Consider the following 15,955-nt stretch of genomic DNA (forward strand, 5'->3'; position numbering starts at 1 on the left):
AATCAAGTTTCAGGTTGAGCAGAAGACTTGGAAGTGATCAAATATGAGTTCATTGATTTTTTTTTTAATTAAAAAAAATAAATTAAAAGAAAAACTGTAATACATCAATGTTTGGATCGGATATCTTACGGTTGCAAAAATGTCACAATCTTCCTTTTTTTTATTTTTACTAAAAAAAAAAAAGAATTTGAGGTTGAAATATGATAGATTTTAAATCTTAGAAACGTTTTATATATATATATATATATATATATATTTGTGAGTAAGTTGGCTCTATAAATGTTTCTTTAATAGTGTGCCATTTTCAAGCCAAGTGGATGGTTCTTTTGGTCAAACCAAAAATTGGATAGATAGGTTCCAATTTAGATTGGCCATGTGTCAGGTGTTTGGTCCTATGTTTGTGATTCATTATTCTAAGACAATTAACTATTGTCTTTTTCAACAATTGAATGAAAGTTGTCAGAGTTGAATTTCCAATTAATTTTCAAAGCTTATATATCCTTTTATGAGGGAAATAAAATTGCTTTGAAAATTACCAGATTGATTAATGATGATGTGGATAACATGTCCATAAATTTTGAACCCCAACAAAGCTGCCATGTGGCAGATATTTGGGTCATGAAGGATAGACTTCCTTGATGGGCTATTAAGAAAAACTATTGCCCCCTTTTTGTAAATTAATATGTACAATATTTGGTAAAGCCACTTAGCTGGGCTTGGTAGGTAACCCTCCAATTGGAGCAGCAGAAAGGACTAATATTGTTATTTCCATTGTTTGATTTGTAGGATCCACATCTTCATCATAATTCATTATGGTATTGGATTTGTTTTCTGCATTTTAGTTTTGGAAACCTTTCAATAGTTCATCTAAGCTCCAATTTCCACATGTGATCAACACCTATGTGCTAAACCCTCTATGATTACCATGCATAGAGAATGTAATAGATCACATAAACTTTGTATGAGTGCCATCTAAGTGGCTATATGCATCCACCCCTACAGGCTTGGTTGGGTGGCCAATAAGGGTGCAACTTGGGCCTGAAAAACCTGAGCCAGCTCAAAGCCCGCTTAAATTTTCTGGGCTCGGGCCCATAAATAAAAAAAAAAATTGAGCTGAGGCTGGGCTAAGCTTAGTGGTGAGGTCTCAGTTTAGGCCCATTATGGCACAGCCCAAACTTTTATATATATATATATATATATATATTTTGGTAGAACCCAAACTTATATTTATGCATGCATATAAAGTAGGTTTGCCACATCATATAGCATTAAGTACATATGAATTTCCTCTTCTATTGTATTAGGAAAGAAAGAAAAGAATGTAGAGAGACTCAACTCAACTGCATGTAATGTCCCTAAGTCCTCCATGATTGACTGCTGGGCAACTCAACTCAGTTAGCACACTTCTACAAGCCAATTTGAGCAATGGTAGGGAGACCACCCTTCATTACTGAACCACTTTTTAACCACCCTATATGCAGAAATAGGGCTGCATACCATAAGTGTAGAAACCCAGAATAATCTTATGCCTGTTTTGATGCTAGAAAGATTACCTGAATCCAAAGGATTAGATGGTCTACTTAGAATTTCTTAACCAATTTGATTGATCATTGCATCAATGGTCAGAACATTGATCACTAGGCCAGGGTGTTCAATGATTTTGCAAGAAGTTTTGAACTACAAACACTGTTTTTCATGTGTTATTGGATGCGAAGAGTCACTTACTCTTTTAGTATTTGTGATTTTGAAGATGATTGGAACATCAGATTTAAGATTATGAACTGCAAGGATATAATTGCTCTTTTCCTGTTGTTAAATTTTGTTTTAAATTTTGTTGAACTACAGGACAGGCTGTTAAGCCTGTTTATGAATTGCATCTTTTTCTTGGGTTCGGTGGGATCATTTTTGTTGGTTAGATTGTTTCCCTCCATGGTTAAGCTTGATTCAGACATTATAGTTGTTTCCCTCCTTGCATTAACCTTCTATGGCATTCAGGTTGGATCTGTATTTTTTTGTGTGGCATTGATGTCTGGAGCTGATCACAACTCAGAATCTAGGATCCAAATCTGGTACAAATAAGATCAAAAAAATTGTACAATAATCCTTTTTTGTGTATTTTTCTTAACAATTTGGCAGCGGGGACATTAAATTCTGATGTGCCAAGGGACCTTGACCTGCCATTGAAGGATCGTTTCTACATTCAGCCATTGACTCCAGCAGAGGCAGCACAAAGGGCAAAGGAGTCAGCCAAGGAAATCCTTAATGTTAAGGAACTGATAGACAAGAAGGCATGGCCTTATGTCCAGAATGACCTTCGTCTAAAGGCCTCATATCTCCGGTATGACCTCAACACAGTCATCTCTGCCAAGCCCAAGGACCAGAAGAAACCTCTCAAAGATCTTATTGGAGATCTCTTCAAGACCATTGATGATGTGAGTGAACTCAATTTCCTTGTTTCAGGAGTATTGCTTCTTAATGAGAGTTAATTTTTTGCCTGATTTCTTAGGGCCTTGACTATCCATAAACTTAATTTTGTTCACCAAATTTAAATATAGTGACAGAAAAGGAAGGAACCCCAAGGGGGTAGTCGAGTTCGCCTCATGAAGTGTATGGTTCTGAGCTCGACTCCTCTTACTCCTTGGGGCCACTCGCATGGGGTGTTTAGTGCTCTTCACTGCTTTTGATGAAAGTTGAATTGTTCTCATTCAACCACCGAAGGCCTGGATACCTATCGCTAGAAAGAAAAAAAAATGTATAGTGTATGTTTACTCAAGTTCAATTAATTTTGATTATTTGCTTTTTATGTCTGTCCAGTTGGACCATGCTGCAAAGATAAAGAGCACTCCTGAAGCAGAGAAGTACTATGCAGCTACTGTGTCTAAACTAAATGATGTACTCTCCAAGATTGGTTAAGGAGAATTCAGTTTCTGTACCTTTTGTTGTGGTGTAATGTTTATTTCTGCCTCTATGAGACAGTTTGATTGTAATTTGAAGGGAATTCAATGAAGATCAAAAGGTGGAAAAAAGTCCTTCCCTTCTCTCCAATAGAAAGGAAATTTCATTAAACAAAAGAAACTAAGCAACAGTAATGGAGTCCATCCAGCTTGGGAAAGATCCATTCCTATACTATATTGCTATATGCAGAAGAGTACTTGGAAAGTATAGGTATCACAAAATCTCTCAGTAGATGCTTAATTATTGGTTTTTGGCATTTGTATTACTTGCCATGTAGCAAGCTTGGATGAATAATGCTGCTTGGTTGCATGGCTTTGGTGCCCAGATAAATATATTGTATGGCTTCCCATAATTTCAAACTGAATACACCTTCACGTTCTATTAATTCCGTTTGTGCATCAAAAATCCCAAAAGTTGAACATACAAGAGAACTATGTACCCGTTATTTTTAGCAACTTTCATCTCTTTCAATTATTTAACTTGATCATCCGCTCCACCCCAACCCTCCCACATTCTCCTCTTGATAGACAATGGCATATGTCTACTCCGATAGAGCAAGTCAGCTTTTTTATTATTGTTCTATCTTACTCAGTACCACTGGCCAATGCCAGTCTGCTGGACGTTAGTAGGGCATTTCTACACACACTTGAATATGACAAAGTTTGATTGCACAATCTCCTCTCCTAAGCGCCGACCCTTCAAGCCGAAGACATTGATTCACTGATCAAGATAAAACCCTATTTCTACACATGTTTCTCTGAAAAAACCATCCCCTCTGTCAAGGACTCATCCAAGAGTGGGGAGGACCTGGGGGTGCGTGTTTGGGTCCTACCTACCCTCAGGGATGAGCCCTTGTGGCCTAGTAATTGGAGAGGAGCCAAATCATGTTTCTCTGCTTAAGCCACAATCCAAGGCATTACGATGAGGATTCAAGCACAAGAACCACACGGCATAAGAACTAAATCAGAGGACAACACAGATACCCTGCTTCTACACTTCTTTCTCTGCTTGCAATTTATCTGTTGCCTTTTTTCTAGTTCAATGACAAAGATTTTGATCTTGTCAACACCATGATCAGGAGAAGAGATACTTTAATGTCATTTGTATTATACCAAAAAGAATGTCGTTTGATATTAACTTAAAAAAGAAAAGAAAGAATGCTGCCAGAATGCATAATGACGCCAGCAAACTCTCAAAATTTTCACTACCAACTTGCAGTAAAGAAAGGGGAAGAGGTTAGCAGACCCTCTATGTCTATATCCCCCCTCCCCCTCTTTTTTAAAATGAACCAGATCCTCATGTACTATGCTCCGCCCGTACCCTCATTGGTCTTTTAGTTACAGAGTAATAGTAACATCACCTCAGTTTGTTCTTTTTTATCTGTACATGCATGGGTCTCTTCTTAACAGCTGCATTCTGATACCTAATATTCAATAAAACAAAATGTTTGGTTTAACCATCTTATTAAAACCTAATCACTTGTTAACTCTTCATTTTTTTATTATATCAAGGATTATGAAAATGTAGCCTTATTTTGAGTGACCAAAAAAATTGAGGGGTGGAGGGGAAAGGGGGAATCCTATTTGTAATCATCAAACACACATGTATTAACAATTTGGTCAAGGGTTAAGGCATTATTAAGGAGGATCCAGCTCCTCTCCCATGCACTCGAAGCCCACCCCCCCCCCCTTCCAATTGCTGGGAGGACCCGAACACACACCCTAATACATGGACGTGAGCCCCCAAGTCGTCCTAGCCATCAGACGGGGGGTTGGGCAGAACGCGTTAGAGAGGATCTTTTTCCTATCAAGGATGATAAAATCTGTCCTCTTCCAAATACCAAAACAGGCATAATTTTGGCCCCTCAAACCTCATAAACTTATAAAAGAAACTAATAATAAATAATTTCAATAGGAAATTCTATTTAAAAAAAATAACATTCAATTATTAAAACGTAATGAGATTTTCATAAGGCGCATGGGCTTCTCTAGCCTTCAAAGACTAAGATTATGTCTTAGAACAGATTCAGCATTCGAAGAAGAATTTCAATCACGATGGTCACTCACACCTGTGTTTACTCACCAAGTTCCCTGGTCCAATCTTTCCAGAAAAACTTGAGGCTGCAAGTATTAGATGAGAAAATTGCATCATTGCAAAGAGAACTTCTAGGCCACAAAGTTCAGTGATGCTGCATGTTGCTCAATATGTTAGGCTTAAATCTATTGTCTTGCTGAAGCAAAAAATAGTTTTACCAGCTTTCTTCACTCAGCTCCAGGAATTGGCTAATATGATTCATGATCAAGCAATATATGTATGATCAGCTTCCACTGGGCAAGTGTGCAAAATGCTTCAAATTTTGCAGCAGATCGATCTATTTCTGAAATCTCATGGGAGATCATATTTCACATTTCCAAGGTAGAGACCACAAGCAGGGGCCATGGGACTCGCAGCAGTCACTGTCTTTGCATTCAGGATTCTTTCAACTGAATTTTATTAAAATATAAAATGTAAAATATTAGTATAAGACAAATCTAGAGATATGTTAATTTTACTCACATAATGAAAGCATGAGACCAGTAAGAAGCACCGGTTAGGTGAGTTTGGTACCCACACTCTTTGCTACGAGGGAAGTCGACTCGTAGGAGATGCTCCCCATTGTAGATATACTAATTTGCACAGCATTGTCCCCACCCCCTTGATATCCCACCAAGAAAAGAAAAGAAAAAGGAAAAAACTATTAGGAAATGAGGGATTGGCAAACCATCATCAGCAGTAAGTTCCCCAGTTCCAACGCATTTCAGAACACCAACAAGCAGCCTGACCTGCATAGGTTGAACATAAACATATAAACCCAAGATATTGCAGGAATATATGGGGACGGTCTAATACCACCACATCAAATAGTAACAAACTACCTGATAATAAAAGATGTCTTCCTAGATTTGTTTGTTGGACTGTATTGATGAACCCAGTGCTTTGTCAACATTTTAGAGCAAAGAAGCAACATGACCAACATGCTGAAGCTAACATGAGATGTTGAGGAACATGAAACGTCATTATAACCCTACCCATCACTATATACAGAATGCACAACCAGCCCTGATGAGAGACTATCATGGTAGTGCAAATTACGATCAGGTCAGTAGTTAAAAGGAGGCCCAACCCATTCAGGCATGAAGAAACCAGAATGCCTAGGATCAGCAGATCCTCTTCTTCACCTGTTTCAAGCAATCCAGGCAAGAATCAGCTAACTCTTATAACCTTGTCTGGGCTCATATGTGGTGTTTTGAAGTTTCATATGATCATACCCCAAATTTCAGACCAATGGACAGATCCACTTTCCACCTGGCTGATATTTACAAGTGTTGTCACAAGCTTTTCAACTCAAAACAACTAACATGATTGGAAGAGTCAAAATCTCCTCAGTTTTAAGCAGGATTTGTTCCTCAGATTCTAATTTATCTCTATAAAGTTTCAAGTCATTCTGTTGTGCACTCTAGTGTCTCGATCAGGTCTGACTGGAGCATTTAGTTGAAGATTTTCTAGTTTGTTGGATCTTGGAAGTTGTGTGTGGATATCATTTAACATCGCCAACATCTATTTTGGTCCATTAACCACTAGGTTAGGGTTTTAAGACCTAATGCTACAATTATATCAAAGAAATGCAAAGTTGACAACCATGCGAGTTGCTAACCAGGAACTGCCAAATCACTGGAGAGGCTTTAACAAGGATAAGTAATTACTGAAGTGAATTTGGTTGCTCCAAAAGTCCACGTGGGTCTGCATGAAGAGACCGTTAAATCCCTTAACTTGTCTCTTAAGTCTAGCTTTCACAAGATTGAGGCCAATACATGATCTGCACAAAGAAAAGGGAAAAAATGTAGGGTCCTTCTAATCTAATGTTTAGTGAGAACTATGGCTGCATCTATCAAAGTTGATTCCATTCCTGTAGCAATTTCAGCCTCTCAGCATCCCTCATTGAAGACAGATTGTGCAGTAATGATTTCACTGAGGTGCAAATCCAATTGGCAATAAGCAGTGTAAGACCTTGTGGTCACCACAGTATGTCAGGATGAAAGTAGCAATTTAAGAAGAAATATTACATTCAACGATACACACATCTTGGTGACCGATTAACCTCTGCATTACGATCCTTGTGCAAATTACTCTAAAGGGATACCTGAAGACACAAGCTTCTAGAAATGAAGGTTCATACCCTTTAGTTGTCCAACCACAAAAGAAAATCAAGCCAGAAATAACAAGATCTAGATAAAAACTTTTAACAACAAAAATAAGGCATGAAACTCAGTTGAGTGCTTGCAGCAGCACATCAGCTTTTTTTCTCAACAAGAACAGCAATAGTTCATTCTAAAATATGTATGTAGCATTTTGACAACAAATCTAGCAAATTTTACAATGGCTTAAAACCCGAAATGGAGGCTGAATGAGAAAGTCTTCAGGATCAGGTAGCCCCGGTTCCAGTTTGGTCAAAGCAAGAACACTTGGTCATACCAGCACAGGTGCCATGATATACTTATGCATGTTCAACGACTGATGTTTATGGGTAGGCCGATAATACATATGCATATCTTTTATATGATAAGTAAATATTTACACTTAAATTTGTAATTACAAGCCAATCTTCGTACATAGACCGTAGTAGACGAGGGTATAAGTCCAAAAATTTTGGATATAGGAAATAGTTATGTCAATGTAATTTTCCAAAACTTCAAAAATCACTGTCAGAGGTAAGGAGCTATTTAATATCTCCATTAGCAAGGGACTATGTAACATGAACCTTAATCAATGGGATATAAAATAATACCTTTTTTTCCCCCTCGAAAAGTAAAAAATAAATATTAGTCACAGTGTAAGGCTTACCTGTACAAGCAGAATGTTCCTCGAAAAGGGGGAGGGGAGGGAGGTTATGAGAGTTCTTTTTCTGGTTTTGAGGCACTTCAGTCAATTACTAGACAGAGATGTGAAATGAAATCATGTCAGGCTATGATTGCTAACCATCCACTTCATCAGTTAATGGGTTCCAGAAGACAGGGTTAAGCACCAACCTACCCCCACCCCCACAAGCACACAGAGAGATGAGAAAACACAAAGCAACAAATGTAGTCCTCAATCCTGTCATATAAAGAACTGGACTTGAAATCGGACGCATATAACCTCATGGTAGGTGATCCGACTGTCCCCTTCAATAATCAATGGTCATAATGGTGCAATTGGTTAGTATATGAGGTAATCTAAATCCACTGTATAAACATTGTGGTTGTAACAAAGTGATCGTGATGGGTAGTTGGAGAAGGCTTCCTTATGAGGTGCCATTAGCCTCGAGTTCAAATTAATTACAGGCATGCTTCTAAAATAAATTTATAAGCATCAAATACATGGATAACCACCACATGGGAAGGTAGTCCAACCATCTGGTATGACCCATTTGACCAATCAGATCATTTGAACCTGATGGCCAAGTCACCAAAGGATTCAGGATCAAAATTTCCAGTAAACCAGAATCACAGAGAAGGAAGTAGAAACCAACAAACAGAGATTCAATTAAAATAAGGGTAATTTACAGCGCCACCCCATAGAGAATGCCATTATTAGAGACACCCCCTTGTATAATACCAAATTATACTCAGACCCCTTGCCGTCAGTTGCTGTTACGGAATATACCTAATATGCTGATCAGCTATTGTATATTTTTTTAAATACCAAAATGCCCTTGCAATAGGTGAAGTACCTAATATACCCATCTAACCCTTCTTCCCCAAATCCTTCTTCGCTTCTTCTCCTCTCAACCCTAACCCCTCCTCCTTTTTTCACTAAAGAAGAGAAATATCTAGTACTATTTCCAAGGGGGAAAATGCACCACAACCTGAAAGTTTGCCGTTATCTGATGATGTCAAAAGAGAGGGAAAAAAAAAAAAAGCGGTGGCTATGCACCATAGCTGCAGGCAATCTGAAGAGCCGAGCTCAATGGCAATAGCCTCCCCAATAATTGCAGAAGTGGGGAAGCACTGCCCTGTTGTAACTGTAACTAAGCGTATCAGCTTCAATTTCAGAGTATACAATAGAGCCCATTAACCCTTCTCATGAAGGGTAGAGCTTACTTGGCTCATTTCAACTGATCCTGCCCTAGTTTAGACAGAGACGTGTTATACAGTTTCTATTCAGAAATCAAACTCTGGACTTCCCAAGTGGAAATCTCATTCTTACCAGACCTGAGAATTGAAACAAATCAACAAAACTTTTAGTTGTCTGGATTCTCATGATCCAAATTGAGCTTCTGAATCAGGGATTATATCACAATCAAAATATTATTAGTTTAGGGCAAAATAGTGGCAGCACACACATGCGTCCTGGATCTTGGCTTTCGCAGTATCAATGGTGTCCGAGCTCTCAACCGCCATGGTTATGGTCTTGCTGGTAAGGGTCTTCACGAAGATTTGCATGCCACCTCTCGACCGAAGCGCCAAAGGGAGAATAGACTCCTTTTGGATGTTGTAGTCGGTGGCCATCCTCGAGCTGTTTACCAGCGAAGATAAAACGCTGTTGGCCTGGAGGTAGGGATGATGAGGGACTTGGCTAAAAATATGTGTTTTAATCAATAAGGTATAACAGTCATTTTAACTCCTCACTTAACAGTGACTGACAGCAAGGGGTCTGAGTATAATTTGGTATTATATAGGGGGTGTCTCTCTAATTGTGGCATTCTCTAGGGGGTGGCACTGTAGATTACCCTTAAAATAAAGGCAGAATAAGCCTGATGTAACCAATCTCCTGGTCGAGTACTCTATTCAGACAACAGAATATAATAATAAATTTGAATGGAATCCAATATTCAGATTTCAAAGTAAACAGAATCTTCGTTGAAACAGGAAACTGAAATATCAGGGAAAAGAGTCACTTTGGCAACAGGAAATTACAGAATTCAAACAGCAGTCTATAGTGGTCTAATTTAATGAATTAACAACAGAAAGAAGTCTTAACAAAGTCCCAAAATCAGATATGGAAATCAATTTAGAAAACAAGGATTTTAAAAACCAACTTGAAATATGATTGTTGAGCATTTTTTATATGCAAATTAATCCAATTATTTACATCATTTAATTCCCAGAACAAAACTACTTTAGGTATTTTCTCTTGTTTTCAGAATTCAAGCCAAAAGTGGACCAAGTGGAGTACAAGTGTCAAATTCGGCCCAAGGAACCAAACTCTAGCTATTCTAGAAGATTCCCTCTTTGCAAAATCTGCAAAATAAATTCCAATGATTTCCTATGAGGTGGACAATTTCTACAAGGAAGATTTAGGCTAAGTCAACCTTCTATTTTGGCTTTTAACCACATGTTGGGATGAATTTTTAGTAGTTTCACATGTATGATCTTCTATATTGGACAATATTCTAGAAGAATCCTATCATATCTTCTATTTTGGGATTAAGGGAAATATTGTAAAGGGAAGTGGATTATCAATTTTGGGTAGTTTCTATTATAGGTTTTGATTTTTATTTGCTTTTTATTTTTCTTTCTTCTCATTCTTTAGGTAGTTGAACTCTATAAATAGAGAAGCTTCCTCTCTCTAAGAACACCAAGCTCCCTCTCCTCTCTCTTTCTTCTTTCACTTCATTAGTTTAGCTTTGAATAATATATGTTTACAAGCTGTAATTTTTTAAGTTGTAATTTTACTTTAAGTTAATAGGAAGATTTAACAATTTTCATTTTTTGTAATCTTCATACCAAGTTATTGGAAGCAAGGAAGATTTGAAGATTATTTTACAAGCTGGATTTTTTTTTTCTCAAACCTCTACGTTTCTCCATTCAAGAAAGTTATTTATTTATTTTATTTAATTTTCATTGGTATGTCTTTTATTTTTAGTTAAATTAATATAGTCAACTCTTTTGATATTTGCACTCTGCGTAATTTGGAAGTGTGTTAATTAAGCACTCCGCCTCCCTAAGTTCGACCCGTAGCTATAGCTGACATTGTGCGCTTGTGGTTGGTATAATTAATGTGACTTACATTTGAGCCCAACAACGATTGTTCAAATCGATGGCTGAAACTGAAAGAATCTAAACCAAATTAACAGATAATGTTCAGCAGTTGAACTATAATGGCTTTTTAAAACACATTTGAAAATCAAAACTGTATACTGAGTTTGAAAGAAAACATAATTGTAGGATTCTAGAATTCAACAGGAAACAGTGTGTAAATTAGAATTCTGAGTCCAGCAAACAGTAAAGCAATTTGATCGTTAGCTTTACTAGGATAACAACCAGCAACCAACAGAGTAATAATGAACAAGTAAACATAATTGAGAACATAGTAGTACTAATATCCGCAGGTTAGAATATGATCTAACCTGTGAACTGAGAAAAATAAGTAACTCAGGAATCACTACCTGAATTACTACCATGGAATCATCACCAAGGCTTCCTGGAATCACCACCAGGAACGACTGAATCACCACAGAACCAAAAGGCAAAGCCATTATTTCATTCAACTAAAAGCGTATGAGGCTGTTCAACCTTTACTCTGTTTTATAGCCAACCACTAGACAAAATAGAATAAAAACAAAGGGTAAAGAACAAACCAAAATAGAAAGGAGTTCTACCCTCTTCTGTGGGCTGAGATGGGGAGTCCGTGACGGATTCTACTATTAAAATAATAAAGTAAGACTCTAATCAGGACTTGAATAATATTGTTTTCCTAGCCTGTCACAACTGGGAAAAAAAAGTAATAAAATAAAAATATAACCCCCTAAAAACTAGCCCACGGCTTGTTTTGGAGATAAGATCCCTGTAAATCGTGAATTCTGGAATTGCAAGCCAAATGAAACCTCCAAACTGGTCCCCCCACAATTAGACGACCAGAATCTGACCACAGGGGTTTTGAACCAGAAACTCCTTCACAGCAGAAAAAAAATCAACCAGATCAGCCATAGACCAGATTTTCCTTCTTTCTACAGCTGAAATCTGCATCATGGTCCTTTTAACAGATAACAGATGTCAAAGGACCTGTGGTCCTTGGGTTCATACAGACCATTCAGGATAGGCAGCTGACAACGATGTTGTGACTCCTCAGTCCAACATCGGTACAACACTGATAAGAAGTAAAGTGTCAGCTCAAGATAATGTCAACAAAAAAGTCGTACTGTAAGAAATGTGGAAACTTGTTTTTCTTGTTATGAACTAAAACTATTTAAAATGTTATGTAATCATTTAACCTGTCATAGATTGAACACAGTGTGGGCAAATAAAAGAAAAGAAAATGTGAAAAGGCTAACCTGGTGATAAAGGAAAGAGCGGGAGCGTGCAGTTACAACATAGCAATGATGCCTTTTTCTTTGTCCAAATTCTAGACCACCTCCTTTACTAGGTCCTTGTATATTCTCATGATTGGGAAATGGAGCCTTGTTAGTAAGCTTATCATCTGATGCATTGAGGCACAAAAGTGGATCTTGCGCTGCAAAACTTGCCTGTCCTCTCTCTATACTTGAAGGAAAGTAAGGTGTTGAAACTACCTCAGAAGCATGAAGTTCATCTAATGTTCTAATAGGTGATTTAGCCTGTGGTTCATTGAAAAAGGATAGAAGATTATGTTTTGCACCAAATGATATTTTTTTGGAACAAAGGGTAAATCAACTTTCTGCCAAATATTTCTGTAGATTGCTAATACTACACAGTTAATATTGCTTCCTAGTGAAGTATCATAGCCAAAGTAACTCCCACCCCCCACCCCTCAAAAGAAAAAAAAGAAGACAAGAATACAAGATAAAATCAGACACAAAAAAGCAAGGAGTACAAAACACAATCTTTTAACGTCTTCAAATTCAGTGAATAACAGAATTCTGATCCTTTTCTCCCATTGATAAAACAGCTATTTATTGAATGGAAAATGAGGAACAGAATGAATATTTTATGATAGGCCTATCTGAAAATGCACTTCATTTTGAGCCACTTGGAGGGACCACTTGACAAATCCAAACATCTGAACCGTTGGTTAGATCAACCACCCCTTAATTGGTCACATACTAAACTCGGTCGTTGAATTCGGGCATATGACCTACTTGTATTGGAATTTTCCGTGCATTTTCATCCGCTGAGCGTTTTATTCCTACCTTCGGTTGTTTTTTCTAACCCTATTTCCACTACATGTAGGATTCCATTTGTGCTGAAATTTCACAGGTGTACAGAGGGTGGTGGGACCTACAGTGCAGCAGATTTGGGTTCCAAGTGAATTGGCATATGGCAGTTACAGCCCACCTGCCCATAGTGATAGGCTCTCCCAGCACAAGTTGTTCTACCATCTTCCCTTCATTGAAAAGGAAAAAGAGTTCTCAGCTGAATATTTGTTTAAAAAGCATGTATAGAATACAACTCAGGCTGGGCCTGGTTCTGCAATGATAAATTTTGAATAAATATGAGATAGAAGGCCCAAATCTCTCATGCACCAGCCTGTGTTAAACCCAATACCAAGAGAATAAATCAGAAAGGGAAAGGTGAAGATAAGAAAAGCAGAAAGGTTAGGTTTATCTACTCTAAAGTCTAATGGTTTCAAATTGTGCAGCATCTAATGGTACCATGGTTCCAAATCTCAGGTCTCGCATGCGATTATGGAGAATCAAAATCAAAGTTTTATGTACTCGAAGCATCTTTTGCCCAATTTTTTCCCACATTGCAAAGTTGAAAGTAAATTCCTAAAATCCTTCCAATCTCTTGTGTTTTGTTGCTTGAATTGAATGTCTACAACTAGATAATCATGATTTGCAGTTTTGTTGAAATTGGAGATGTTCTTAAACAAATTTTCTTAAATTTAGGGTCAAAATAGTTTGGTTGGCTCAATTTTCTAATGTTAGACACTATAGGCCAACCTACTAGTTCATGTAGGTGGATTGAATTTTCTTCCCTAAAATTATTTTTTCAATTTTTATTTCAAAAATGATTAAAAATCCATAAATTACAGAAAAGTAAATAAATATTCTTTTTGTGTTTGGGTTTTAAAAAATCATGAAATTTTTTTAAAATCTTTTCTGCTATTTTTTTCAACTGAATGGGATGATTAATGTGTCATCCCATATTTAATTATCACTAATTAGGTAATTTCTATTTTTTTTAGAATATTTAAAATAGTTTTTTTGGTGAAAAAAATATAAGACATAGGAAAAATCATAAATTGCTTCTTAGTTTTTTTAGAAGTGTTAAATGATCCATTCTTAGATGTTTGGGACAGAAAAATTAAAGCTAGCTAGCTACATTCTTGAATTTTGGATGTAAGTAATGGTTGTGTATTTGATCTATATTGATTCAACAATGTAGGAAAATTAGATCATAGCTAAGGATGATGAGGATATAGCATGGAAGCATGGCACACTGTTGAGTAGGGACAAACAGAAAACACAACTCCAAAAATAGAAGAAAGCCGTCTGAAGACCAGGAAAAGGGCTTGAACTTCTGTGATGAACAAATCTCCAATCATGTGTTCCAGTATCCATATGACAGACTGTTGTAGAATGTAGACACCCATGCTGGCCTACACTACAGAAGAAGAAAGAAGGCAGCCAGCAACAGCCCTGTTTTGGGCTGATCAAGCCAGCCAAGTCTGGCCTCAAGTTTGTCCAGTTCTGGCCCATATATTAGGTCCATCGAACCAGTACCTTATGCCTATATTTCTGCAGTATTTAAGTTCCAATTATGGCCTTCTAGACACTCCTTGGCAGTGCCCATCTATCCAGCCTACAGCAAGTTGTCAAGTTTCTATTTTGGTGTCCTGCGAGCACTATGGTTGCTGCCCTCTTGTCTTTTGTGCTTTGAAAAGTCAAAGTGCAAGTTGGAGTGTAGAGAAAGTCTTCTAGAAGTGTCTTTATTGCTCAATGTAATTTTCTAAGTAGACAAGTTAGTACTGATTACTAAATTCAGTTAGTTTCTATTTTTATGTTAGTTTCCTTTCTGGTTTTCTTTCTAAATTGTAAGGCTGTACCCTCTCCTATATAAGAGAAATTGTTGTAAAATATTGAGAATTAATGAAAGACTGAAGTTTACAGCCGTTGCTGCTCCTTACTCCTGAGATTGGATGTTCAACAGCTGAGATAGTGGTGAGAGGCCCAGGCTGAGATAGCCATCCCCCCCACATCTATCCCATCTCCATCCCTTGCCCTTACTTTTCTTCTTTGTTCTAATTTGTGAGAGAGTGTTTTGAGAGTTCTTACAAGCTTGTTGAAGACCTGAAGCACATCCATAAGGCCAGATTGAAGACCAGACAAGGGAACCAGAATCCACCTCAACTGTTAGGGTTTTGCAAGGCTGATCGACATCCCTTGGATCTCCTCAACCACAGGCCAGCTTCAGAGACCCTTTTAGGGTTTTGTTCCTGGTCCTAGGAGGACCCTTTGACTAGCAGCCCAAGGCCTTTGGAGGCCTCTTGTGGAAGCAGCAGGCTTTCTCCACTTTTCTCCTCAAAACCCTAATCTGGACAGCTCTCTTTACTGGTTAGTTTCTCCCCTGTTGATCTACTTCCAGCCAATTATTGGGGGTTATTTGAGGACATCTGAGACCCTACTCAACCAGGTATTCTCCCCCTTTTGGACCTCTACTTTGCAAGCTATCTGGTTCTTCTCGGTTCAGCCCTGTTCCTCCCAGATTTGTGTTTCTTTTGGGGATATTAGGTCTGCAAATCAGATCAGGTTCTGGTTTGGATAGTTTACTTTGAATCGCGGTTGTTTGCTTAGGTAAACCAACTTACATCACAGGTCCTTGAAACAACTCACACTCTAGAGGAACTAAAGTTAATAAGTACCCAGTTGAGCATAATACTAATGCTTGAAGCATGCCCTCATGCAGGACAATCACTGGATGGAACAGATTTCAAACACTACATAAGACTAGTTCTATATGATAGATTCTCTAGCGTGTGAGGTGTTTCAAGGACTATTCGTGTCTTTTGTTCTCCCTTATCTTTATGGTTATCTATATACAGCATTTGGTTCTTTTTTGGT

The 15,955-nt window shown here is 37.7% G+C and overlaps 2 protein-coding genes across 4 annotated transcripts in view; one reads left to right on the forward strand and one right to left on the reverse strand.

Moving 5' to 3' along the window:
- Window positions 1-2,136: 2,136 nt before the first annotated feature.
- LOC122057738 (oxygen-evolving enhancer protein 3-1, chloroplastic-like) lies at window positions 2,137-3,045 on the forward strand (the record flags this gene model as incomplete). Its single annotated transcript, XM_042619968.1, is given in 2 exon segments — window positions 2,137-2,432; window positions 2,815-3,045. Coding segments are annotated over 2 exon segments (395 nt in total), but the record flags the coding sequence as incomplete, so codon positions are not given.
- Window positions 3,046-4,857: 1,812 nt separating this feature from the next.
- Window positions 4,858-15,955, reverse strand: part of LOC122057737 (tRNA pseudouridine synthase A) — a 22,418-nt gene continuing 11,320 nt past the window's right edge. Inside the window, exons 8-11 of one of the 3 annotated variants that reach the window (XR_006133605.1) lie at window positions 12,248-12,529; window positions 5,717-5,777; window positions 5,208-5,438; window positions 4,858-5,075 (exon numbers count right to left, since the gene is read on the reverse strand). Coding sequence is in view for 1 of the 3 variants with exons in the window: in XM_042619967.1 (XP_042475901.1) it covers window positions 5,341-5,438; window positions 5,717-5,777; window positions 12,248-12,529 (441 nt within the window). In the remaining 2 variants the exon portion in view is untranslated. Of the gene's footprint in view, window positions 5,439-5,716; window positions 5,778-5,870; window positions 6,174-12,247; window positions 12,530-15,955 lie in introns of all 3 variants that reach the window. The other 2 variants (XR_006133606.1, XM_042619967.1) reach the window with 2 other exon arrangements.

The sequence above is a fragment of the Macadamia integrifolia genome, chromosome 12, assembly GCF_013358625.1.
Source record: "Macadamia integrifolia cultivar HAES 741 chromosome 12, SCU_Mint_v3, whole genome shotgun sequence".
Classification (NCBI taxonomy): Eukaryota; Viridiplantae; Streptophyta; class Magnoliopsida; order Proteales; family Proteaceae; genus Macadamia; species Macadamia integrifolia.